Source organism: Acomys russatus, chromosome 15, assembly GCF_903995435.1.
Source record: "Acomys russatus chromosome 15, mAcoRus1.1, whole genome shotgun sequence".
In the NCBI taxonomy this organism is placed as follows: domain Eukaryota; kingdom Metazoa; phylum Chordata; class Mammalia; order Rodentia; family Muridae; genus Acomys; species Acomys russatus.
Window position 1 is genome coordinate 39,337,949 of NC_067151.1, and position 12,298 is coordinate 39,350,246.

Sequence of the window (12,298 nt, forward strand, 5' to 3'; positions counted from 1 at the left end):
GAGGGTTCTAGAAACCTACAAGTAAAACATTATGATAGGCAGATTTGGGCCCAGGGGTCCCGCTCAAACTAAGACACCAGCCAAGGACAATACAGGCAGTAAACTTTAAACCCCTACCCAGATCTAGCCAATGGACAGAACATTCTCCACAGTTGAGTGGAGAGTGGGGTATGACTTTCACATGTACTCTGGTGCCTCATATTTGACCATGTCTCCTGGAGGGGGAGACCTGGTGGCACTCAGAGGAAGGATAGCAGGTTACCAAGAAGAGACTTGATACCTTATGAGCATATACAGGGGGAGGAAGTCCCCCTCAGGACCAATCATAGGGGAGGGGAGTAAGGGGAAAATGGGAGGGAGGGAAGAATGGGAGGGTACAAGGGATGGGATAACCATTGAGATGTAACAAGAATAAATTAATAAAATATTTAAAAAATTTTTATGTTTCTAATGAAGTTAGTGAAATTAAGGCTTTTATTAAACAAAGTCTCTGCCCATACTGTTGCCTGTAAGCTGAAAGCCAAAGTCTAACAATAATCTCAAGGTTTTTATTTTTGTTTGACTTGCATTCTAAATCCATTATATTTCTAGCAAAATGTCCTTACCAACAGTGAATATATGACTTGACTCCCCATAGAAATTTCTTTATCTTGTAACAAGGCTGAAATAAAACTATGACATTGTTCTTAACTAATCTGAAAAGGTTTCATTAGTGACTCTTTAATTAAGAAAAAAAATCAATAGCCTTTTAATTTTCACTTCCAAGTTTATAGCTGTAGTAACTAATTGTAACCTAGTTTCTACTGTTGTCAAAACATTCTCCAGGGCTAAGGGTAGCAGTACTCAATGGCTGCCTAAATACTTACCATGGTAAGGCCCCAAAGATGAAAAAGAGATTCTTCAATCTTATGGATGTGCTACATAGCCTTACAAAAGAACATTATGTTTACATTTTTAATGCAAATTGAAAAACAGATTCAAACTAGAAACATATAACTAGCTTGTGACCAAGCACATTAATGTAACATTCTGGCCAAACTTCTTTCTCTACCAAAATTCAAAAATCATTACTATTCTAATCACAAATGCATTGAACTTTTAATGTTCATGGCTCCATATGAAAAAATTCAGAACCAATGTACTCTAATTCTCTCCCTCCCCCCCTTCTCCCCCCCCCCCGTGTATGTGTGTGTACACATACACATATTTTCCCAACTTGTTTAATTGTAAAATTTAGATGTTTTGATAATTTAACTGAAATATAATAAAAACTAAGCACAAGGCTGTTAGAAAAACTTAGATTTCTTCCCAATGAATTGGAGTAACCTCTCTTCTATACATTGATCCTCTGCAAAACAAATCTGAGTCAGGATAGCCGGGCTTCAAATTCCATTTGAAACACTTCCCAGAGTGTTAGCCAAGCCGCCTATGTTTATCCATGAGAAATCACACATTAGCCAACCCGTGAGGGCTAAGCTGTGTCTGTAATACCCACAGAGCAAGAGTGAAGCGTAGAGACTTCTGTTTGAAGCCCATGAATTGAACTTACCCACATCAATTTAATTACTTAAAGAAGGGGTTACTTTAAAAAAAAAAAAAAAAGTATTTTCATGCTATTCCACTTACTATTTCATTCACATGCACTGCCTGTTCTTGTCTTTAGCTTTTTTTCAATCATGGAAAAAAAAAAAAGCATTAAGATGGTTAGAGCAAAAGGCATAAGACATTTTGAAGTTAAAAGATCGTTTCAAGTTCAGGAAAACCCACTCTTGTTTTGGTATGATCACATCTATTGAATGAGTTGGTGTAGTGTTGTTTAAAAGTTGTGATTCCAAAGAGGAGAAGGGGCAACTTCCAAGTACACTACTTAACACTGAATAACTAAATTGAAATCCTGGAAGAAAAACACAAACACAAACAAACAAACAAAAAGCCCCAGAAAAGTTTGGTCTTTCTGAGCTCTTCTGGTTGTAATAGCTGCTAAAGGCAGTTTCCATAAAATACTTGCCTCTGTACAGTTTTTCTTTGATAAATTCAGTGCCTTAAGTGAAAGAGAAACAGATACACACGGAGACAAAAACAGAGCGGGGCGCTAGGGGGAGGGCGGGGATAGGAGGAGAAGGAGATAGCAAGGATGAGAGAAGGAGGGGGAAAAAAGGAAGGAAGAGGGAAAACACAGAGCAAGAGTGTGTGAGAGAGAAGCCTTATGGTCTTGGTCTCACAGAGAATGAGAGCCTGTAATCAGAACTACAAAATCCCGGAGAGACTGTGTATTGTTGTCTTGAAAGCCACAAAGCTAAACAATTCCAAGAATGTCTGGCAAAGACCTTTTGGGAAAGGCAAGGTGGAGGGACTGACTAGGAGAGGGAATCCCCTCCGCCCCCTTTACGCGGTGTGCTAGCATTTGGGAGACCTGGCGGAAACCTTCAGGTCACCCAGGGAACTGCTCCCGCGGCTGGTCCTGTGCGGCGAGGCGGGGGGTGAGCGCGAGGCGCGCGGGGCGCGGAGATGTGCAAGTGGGGAAGCTGGACCGAGTGCTGGCGTAAGCTGCAGAGCGGCCACGGCGCGGGGTGAGTCTCGGGGTGAGGGTCCCAGGGATGAGGGCTTCTTCTACGCCCCCCCCCCGCCCCGAATCTGAGCGGGGCCTGGAACCTCCCGGGACTCTGGCCTCGGCCGCTCGGGGCGCGCTCGGCGCTCCGGCGCACCCTGGGGACGCACCGAGCGGTGGGCGCTCGCCCGGGGCAAGGGGCCACACTGCCCGCCGTAGCCCTGGCCGGCGCGCTCATTGGTCGGGATGTGTCTGCTCAACTTCTCCCCAATCCCACTGGTGAGTCACTGGAGAGCGAGCGACCCGGCACGGGGAGCCGGACACCAGTGTCCTCTGGGCGCCAGGAGCCCGTGGGACGGGCAACAGGGGGACGGAGCTGGCGGGGACTGGGACGCGCGGAGCAAGGGCAGAGGCCGAGGTCCCGCGCGAAGCAGGCGCCGGGAGCCGGGTCGCCGCGGGCGGAGGAGGCGTGTCCTGGGCGGGAGCCACCACTGGGACCTGAGAATGTGGGGTGGGGAAGGGGCCGAGAGGGTGACCTGGAGGAGGGCCGGGCGAATGATGTCAGGTCACCTCTAGGTTCATTTTCATAGCTCCCTGCAGTCTCCGCCCGGGAGTTATGTTTGGTGACCGAGAGCAGCGCTACCAAATTGCACCGGGGTTCCTTTGGGGGCTGGGAATTGGCCATTCCGCTGTACAGACACTGATTTTTTTAAAAAGCAAGGTTTGTTTTTTCTTTTAGTTTCTATCGGATTCTTTCCTCAATTAACTCACTTTTCTAGTTTTTAATTTTCTTGTCCTAAATGTCTTTTCACAATCTCACCTCTTCGTCGTGCCTCGAACCTTGGCTTCCTATTATATAATTTCATGCTTAAATCTCCTCAACGGTTGGCTGGCGCAGGGTGGGGGTGTTCTTTTGTAGATGGAAGTTTTTTTTTTTTTTTTTTTTTTTTTTTTAAGACACTTTCTTACTTAACCTATCCTGATCTATTTCATACTCTTTAAAAATCAGAATAACTGTAACCGGGTATTCCTCTGAGCCTCTCGGTCAGATTTATTTCTTGTCCATAAGTGGTTCACATGGATTTCATTAAACTGAAAACTAGTAACTGACTTGCAGTGCCAGCATTTGGAAGCTCCTAGTGGCAGATTGGCCATGAGGGAGTGTAGTCGCACTCCCTTGGATTGCCTCCCCCTGCCCTCCCCCCGCCGCCGCCTGCCCCCCCCCCTTTTCGTTCAAGCTCTCAAAAATGTTTGGTTGTATTTTGGACTTGATGTTATGTGTCTTCTGTTGTATAGCTGCATGCACAGGAGAACAGCGTGGCGGGGGGGGGGGGGGGGGGCTTTTTCATGTCAGAACTCTCTTCCAGCCCCAGGGCAAACAAACTTTCTTCCTTCTTCGGCTTCCACAGATAGACTCTAGATATGAAACCTGCTTCTCTCTACTCTGCCTCAGTTTCTATTAATGCAAACTGTAATTCCAAAGTCCCACTGCAGGCGCTTACAAACTTAAGTTTTGTGACAGTATCATAGAATGTACCCTGACTATGAAATTGCTTTGCTCCGCCTTTTTCCTTTAACCAGTCAGTTAACTTCCAGGTTTCATGATTTGACAAATGCCGATGTCGGATGCTCTGAAATGCATCTTATACTAAAGCAACAACAACAACAAGAACAACAGCCTTCTTTTGCCGATGCTACCAAGTTGAAGTTTGTGGAGTTTCTGTTGAGGCTGAACTCCATCCAGCTTTCTGTTGTCTTACTGTCTGTGTTGGGATTTGCTTTGTAGTTTAAGTTCTTTAACGTATTCCAGTTCAGGTGAAATGGTTTCAGAACCTAGGTGTGTTTTTGCTTATTCTATGGCAAGCACTGCCTTTGCACTGTGTTTTGTGTTCTGGCCTGCTTCTCTGCCCATCACCCTATCTTTTAAAGGTGTTTGGGTGTGGTTAGACTGGATCTTTGGGTAATTGAAGGTTTGTCATGTGTTCCATCTTGAGGCATTGTGGCTCAGATGTTCCTTTTAAAAGATAATGAATCACCTAGAATTAGCTGGAAATGAGCGACAACGTTAATTAGGAGGTTACCATTGCAGCATTTCTGCTTTTGACTAACGTTGAAAAGTGCTACTAAGAAACAAAGAGGACGTTTCTGAGGGATCGCAAAATATTTACAAGAGAGGTTGATGAAGAAGGAATTTTGATTCAAAGATGGTTTTCCCTTGACCCAGGTAAAAAGGCCTAAATAGCTTGTTTACATTAGACTCTTCGTTTCTCTGTGGCTTTTTCTGCAGCCTTGGATGCCCAAATCTTAAGAACCCAGCTACCTTGTCACCCTGCTCAAGCATGACAGAGCCAGGGAGCCATAACTCAGAACCCAGACAGAAATGCCGGCCTTCCAGCTTTCCCTCACCAGGAAGCTTGGTGGTGCCAGAGAGCACTTTGAATTTAGCCAAGTGGCTGCCTGGGCTCTGAGCTTGACTTTACAGACTCACTGCACTAATTGGGGCCTCTAGAAAGAAGCAAAAACAAGAATAAACAACAACAATGACAAAACAATTTAAAAAAGCAGCTCTTTATTTAAATATTTAAGGGCAGTGGAGAAATCCTTCAGCAAACCTGACTAATACCATGCGTTCTAGGGGTCCAGGAAAACTGCTCTTTTTGTTCACTTCTCTGTTAAGAGTCAAAGCATTAAATTTGTTCCTGTCTTTTCTTTGCATAGTCACCACTACCATTAAAATAGCTGTACGATCAATGCAATTCTATATTGTTGCCCCAGGAACCGGGAGGCTAAGCTAACATGAGTTACCTAACCATTAAATAAGGCATTTCAACATTGAGGTACATTACATTCCACTTTTATTGAACAGACATGGTTTTCATTGTCCAGTAAAGTATTTTTAGTTGATAGTCCTTGCTTAGAATGTCATGTAATCAGAGGACAAACTGCTCAAGACTTTGTATCCAGTCCCTTAATGACCGTGTGTGCTTTATTATTGATAAGTCACCAGAGAAAACAAATCTCTGCTTGTCTGCTGAGTCTTCCTCAACAATACTTCAAATCTAGAATCATTTTCTCCTTTGTGTTGTGCCTCAGTTTCCACAAAATACAATCCTGAAGACTTGTAACTATTCAAGGAAAATGTTTACTGATGAGAACGTTTCTGAGCAATTACTTCATCTAAGAGCCAACTTCTATGTTTAATTTGTATAGAGCCATAAACAGCAAAGCTGTTGTTAAACATATTCTTTCTTTAAGGCGTGCAGGAAGGTTGAAGGTTATCAGCCATTTTTAAAGACTCATCAGGCCTCTAAAGAAATCAAAGAATCTAGTACTTGGCCTTATATTCTCTTATTTTTTCACCATACATTTCTGTAACTATGTCTAAAGTAGCTTTTACTTTAAATGGTGCTGTTACATTTGAAACAGTGGCCAAATGTTTCTTGTGTAGAGCATTGCTTAGCTGTGTCAGCTTGAGAAAATTAAGGACTCCTCTGTAGTCTAGCTTCCCGGGGTGTAGAAGTATAGTGCCCACTCTGTATTGGTCATCAAAGTGAATGTATAAGATATTAAGAATTGTACCTAACATCCAGAAACAAGTCCAGAAACCCTGCCTAGGGTTAGAAATATTAATATTTTAATTTAATTACAAAGTAAATTAACTATATTTTACAAGTGATACCTTGACCTACAAAAGAGAATTTACCTAATCATGTTTGTTTTTCTCTTTCAATTACACAAAAATTACTGATATGCTCATTCTCTTTCATTCTGAAATATAAGCCGCTTTTTTGTCCACTGAGTGACCATTTTCAGAATGTTGTCTAACCAGGTAACAGATATCTTTATCTGCAGGAGAAGTAATTTTGAACTTTAAAAATACAAGTTGTTTTCAAAGTATAACAAACTGCTCCAAGTGTCTTTCCTTTTGTTGTTGTTTTTTTTAAATCTCTATTTTCATTTTATATTTCTGCTTAGTGAAAACCTCAAGCTATTAGTCATTGATTTTTTTTTTTTTTTTAACTTACAAAAGAAACCATTGGGCCAAGATACCAAGTGAACCTTTAACAGTCTAAAGTTCACAAGGGTGAGTTTAAAACTTTCTTAATGACGGTACAGCAATTATTTACTTAGGAACATCAGAAGTAATGTGAGTATTCAATCAAGCCTCTTTCTGGGATCTTCAGTGCTAGAAACATATGTTTATTCATTCTTAACAACGTGTGTGTGTGTGTGTGTGTGTGTGTGTGTGTGTGTGTGTGTGTGTATGTGTGTGTGTGTGTGTGTGTGTAGTTTTAACAAGAAAAGAATATAAAAAGTTGGTTGTGCCTGGGACCAATCAGATTCATAAGTATGTATATTCTTTTGCTTTCAGGTTTAATAGTTTGACTTTTCAGCAAACTGGTTTTTACTAATTTAAAATAAATTGCCCACATTTACTATATACATACAAACAGATGAACAGATATACAGTGATGTATGCATTTGCTTTTCTTTCTGTCTCCTTATGATGCACATATATACGTATGTATGTATATTTTACAGATTTTAGGTGATGGGCAGATCAGAAAGTCAGATGGATATAACTGATATCAGTGCTCCAAAGCCAAGGAAGAAACAGCGATGGACTCCACTGGAGATCAGCCTCTCCGTCCTTGTATTGCTCCTGACCGTGATAGCTGTGACAATGATTGCTCTCTATGCGACCTATGATGGTGAGTGCCTCCCACAGGCACACAGAGACCAGGGCGGAGGGGGTGAAGCCTTCATCTGCTATCACCACTTACCTAGTTACACTTGGATGGTGCACAGGCTTGTGTAGAAGATGCAGCATCTGTACTTCAAAGCAATGAATGTAGAATGAAGCACGGCCTTCCTATGTTTGAGCTAAGTTATTAATTGTAAACCACATTCAGTATTTTCATGTTTATGAGACTTGTAATGCATCATTTTGTATGATTAAAATAGACACAATTTTATGTCTAACCTCAATAATAGCCATTAATCAATTTCTGTTGTGTCATTGAAATTCTGAAAGGCTTCTCAGGGGTCTAAGAAGTTTAATTTGAGTCTTGGAAGTTTTTCACAATAGGGATTAGTGAAGATTGGCTATTTAATGAAAAAAAATTACAGAATGATGCATAAAACATTCAGCTATTTTAATGTAATATTCCCAGAGTTTAGTTGGTGAATACAGCACAATAGCATACTTTTTTTTTGTAATCATCCTCAAATTTAGCATTTTACTTTATTTTTCTTTTATTTTTTAACTAGTTGAAAGCAGTATAGAGTATGTAGTGGTCCACTTATGTAATTGGCAGACAATTTTAATAACAAAAGGTGAAAATAAACTATAAAATTTTATTATCAATATTTATACATTTATTCTCCTTCTAGATGGTATTTGCAAATCATCAGACTGCATAAAATCAGGTAAAAATTCATTTTTCATTAAAGAGTTTACAGCTAATATATAACATTTAAAAAGCAAATGTTAATGGAGATGTCTACTTCTGCTCTACTCATATGCATGCTCATTAAACGTACATCAACAAAACCCAACACGTATTTAATAGCAAACTAATCAACTGAAATATTCTGAGATGTATCACTATTCTAAGATGGTGACAAATTATATCTGTTTGGGGGAGCTGACTGTGTAGTTAGAGGAAGAAAACGAACATCTGGATGGTAAACCTGTGCTTAAGAATAAATCATTAGAAGGCTATGAATTAAGAAAAGAATGACATGTAGTTCGTGTAAGAGAGAGAAAGACAGACAGACAGAAGGGGGGGGCTGGTAGTGAGGTAAGATTTGAAAAAAGTACAGATGAGGCAAATATGAACAAGAAGATAGCGGATAGGGGGCCCAACTCCGAGGTACAGTGTTTGGCATCCATCCAGCTCTGGGTTTAATCCGTAACACCCCCATCCCCCCAAAAAGAGGAAAAAGTCAGAAAGAAAGTAAGTAAGAAAGAAAGAAAGATTGTGTTCTTGAAAAAGCAGTAAAAATGTAACTTGATACATAGATGTATTTTGTACAAAGCCTTGAAAATATATGGGTAGTCTTTAGTGACGATAAAAGAGAATTAGCATTTGCTTGAACAGCTTGGTGACTGATTCTGAATGGGTTGAGTGAGAAACACTAATGTGTCACAGAAGCGAGGGGATGACTTGTGACATGTGTGTTGTAGTACACGCACAGCCTCCAGGGGAAGATGAACAGCGGGGTGGCAGGAGTGGGCCCCAAGAAGTGGGATTTGATTTTGGAACCTCTCAGTTTAGGGGAAACAGTAGAAACTTTGAGACTCCAAAAGAAGGAAAAAAAGAGGCTGGATTTAAGAAGACATTAATAATTAGAGTAGGAGAAAACTAAAAGAGAAAGAATAGAAGGACATGCAGCCATATAAGTCACACCAACTACTGTGTTGTGAGAAAACAAGGAGAGGTCTTGACCGTTCTGCAAGGAGAAGAAAGACATATCTGGGTACAACATCCTGGGATATGCTCTTTAACCTTTGGCAGTTGGCTATATTCCTATCTGATTTTCTTTGTTATTCTTTAAACCTTGCAAGATAATGATAGGAAATTACCTTGGGGTTCTAGGCTGTGGTCTAATATGCTGAGTGTGTGTGCTTTGGCGTTTTAAATGGGTGTTTTGCTCTGGGTCTCAGTTATGATAGTCATGCCCCCTCCTTCATGGGGTTTGACACAAGGGGCTTAAGAAAGACCTGGTTCCAGATTGGATTATAGCCATTTGCCATTCAACTTAACAGCGTGTACTCTCCTGTCTGGTGGTTTGAATCAGAAACAACGACATGCCTTTATTCCCCCAGGGAAATAACTACAGAGACATACTGGTTGAGAGATGCCTAGGGTCACTGCAGACAAGTGAATATAAGCTGAGTTGCTGAAGTCACCCTCTCCTTCTTCCCTAGGTTGCCCCACTTCCCTCTCTCTGCCAGTTGTCCTGGAATCTGTTCCTGTCTTAAGAAACTTATAATTACATCCTGACCTGTAGCTTCTCTGTTCTTAGTACACTTGACGTGTCTCTTAACTTTCCTAATCTGGGGTTTTTGTTCTCTTTTATCACTCTTTTTTCTTGTGTTGTGTTTCTTATGTTTTGAAGAAATTGGATTCTTTGACCACACAGGCAGATGTTTATAAACTCATATAGGGGGTTTCCCCCCAGGGATCTGGCAGAATTCTGTAGTCATACTCACCTCAAGAAGTGACATTTGGTGTCTGAAACTTTACATGTGGCTTGATATTTAAGAATATGGCTTTCAAATAATGTTTGGCAAGTACCAATTTGCCAAAATTTATTTAACCTCTATTCTTAAATTATAACCAAGAAATCATGGCAAGTGTTAAGTATCACAAGAGCATTGCCTTGGCAGAGGCAGGCTCTGTGACATAGCTGGGCTTCTCATCACTTGCTCTGTGGGTCTACAGGCTGCTAAGGCACTGTCAGACCCACAGCTACTGTTTTTCTCAGGGTAAAAGGATGAAGCTGGCATGCTCCTCACCTCACAGATTCTCATGTTTGCATTCTTCTCTCCCATGCACTTACTACATACACAGAGGCAGACAGACAAACGGACACACACACACACACACACACACACACACACACACACACACACACACACACACATCCGTATCAGTTTAGGAATCATTTCTGTCACTGAGAAGACAAGTTCTTTTAGAAGTTGTTTCAAATAAAGAAACCCCAGAGAAACTCTGAGACTGAAAAAGTAATGCACAAAAGTGAGGGTAGCAGAGTAGGAGGAAAAACAAAAGATGTGACGAAACATGTTGAAAAAACAGTGGAGTACCCTAGTAGTCACTTTAAATGACTTGGAAACATTAAGCCTGAGCACAGAAATTTTTGAGAACTGGAGAAGTAGGCAAGATGTTTACTTTAATGGGAAATGGGTTCCAACTTTCCTGCAGTGGACAGGACCTTCCTGGCAAGCATACTTCAAGGACTGAAGGGAAGCCACACTGGGGCAGAAACTGACTTAGGAAGTCTATGGGTCTTCTATATGCTTGGATCTGAGTGTCTGTGATTTTTATAGTACATGTAAAGTAATGTTTACAATGCATCCTTTAGCTTACTTATTACACATGTGTGCATGAGATTAGCCAGAGCTCAATAAAACAAACACTACTCAACAAGTAACAAGTTAAGGCAAGGCTGGAAATTATAGTATAAAGTGTGTCACTTATCATTTATTTGACATTTAACACTGCCAAAAACTGAGAGAGACAGAATTTGCGTGTGGCTCTGTAGACTTCTTTATGCAATTCTAAATTCTGAAACAGACTTCTTTTGCATTGTAACCTGATTAACCCAAGCAATTCCCCCAAATCGTATGTTTTAAATCAAAGTCTCTCAACCTCATCTTTGTTGACACTTTGGGGTTGATAATTCCTCACAGAGGATGCTGGCATTATAAAATGCTCAGCAGCAGCACCCCCTCTCCCCCAGTTTTTAGCCACTAGATGCTCAGTAGCAAGTTCCACTATCCCATTGAAACAACTAAAAAAAAAAAAAAAAAAGACTCTTCTTTCGTTATCAAATGTCTTATAAAGGCAGTCGAATCACTTTGGTAGAATAACACTGCTTTAAGTAATCTGAAGTTATCAGTCTGTTCATTTTGCAAGGCAAAATAATGACCGTCCAAAGATGCCCACAGCTGATTCCTTATATATTCCTTATATTATACCTCACCTTATGTGCTAACAGGACCTTAGAGAGGTGGGCTGAGGTGCGCGGCTAAACTAAAGATTTTGAAGTGGAAAGATGACCCAGTATGATTTGGTTGCTATTGTGTAGTTTTAAGGATCCCTGTAAGGCAAAGAGAGCAGAGCATCCATGCCACCGTGAAGGCAGCAGAAGCAGAGCGAGACCTCAGTGCTATGGTCACAGGAGACTGTCACTGGAGTCTACAACGCAGAGAGAGGAAGTGATTCTCCCCAGAGCATACAGAAGAACTTTAGCTTCTCTGATCCTTTGTAGACTTCTGACATCTAGAACTGTAAGATAATAAATCTGAGGTGTGTCGTATTATATCTCTTTCTTACAGGTGAACTGACTTGGGCTAGAACTCCAACCCAGCTAGCATGGCTCCAGAGCCTGTACTCAGTCACTTTTCTATGTTGTTTCAAAGGAGAGCAGGAGTGTTTGAAACTTTCAGCACTACGCCTGTGTAACAGTTTCGAGGCATAGATGCTATATCTCTTGCAAGTATGTGGAGCTAAGAAGCTTAAGAGATGAAATCTAGATGGAGAAATGTTTAAACATCTTAGACCCCTTCAGAATACAGCCAAATATAAACTAACACAGGTGTCTGTATTAGTCTATTTTGCATCACCGCAATGAAATATCAGAGGCTGAGTAGCTTTATAAAGAAGAGAAGTTTATCTGGCTCACAGTTCTTGTAGCTCAAGGGACATCTGTTGATGTGCTTCATGCACGCAAAGCACTAAAGGATCCGAGGAGATAAAGGAGCATACACAGGTGTACTCTGGCACCCTTTCTTTTCTTATACAGGCACTATGGAGGCTTCATCCTTTTGGCCAGATCAAATCTCAAACCCTTCTTCTAACATCTTCACTTCTAGATGCCGTAGTTCAGTTTAAGGGGATTAAATTTTAGTTAGATGCACCTCTGGAGGACACAAACAAAAGCCACATCCCGAACAGGAGGATCCACAGAAGCAAATTTTGGCAGTGTTACTCTATAGTA

General features: G+C 41.1%; 1 protein-coding gene across 2 annotated transcripts in view; it reads left to right on the plus strand.

The window, feature by feature from the left end:
- The first annotated feature begins 2,350 nt into the window (after nt 1-2,350).
- The window catches only part of Mme (membrane metalloendopeptidase), an 85,309-nt gene continuing 75,361 nt past the window's right edge, over nt 2,351-12,298 (plus strand). Inside the window, exons 1-3 of one of the 2 annotated variants that reach the window (XM_051157244.1) lie at nt 2,351-2,570; nt 7,091-7,260; nt 7,943-7,978. In XM_051157244.1, coding sequence (XP_051013201.1) covers nt 7,101-7,260; nt 7,943-7,978 — 196 coding nt within the window. In that variant the 5' untranslated portion in view covers nt 2,351-2,570; nt 7,091-7,100. Of the gene's footprint in view, nt 2,571-3,062; nt 3,270-7,090; nt 7,261-7,942; nt 7,979-12,298 lie in introns of those variants that run through there. The other variant, XM_051157243.1, reaches the window with a different exon arrangement.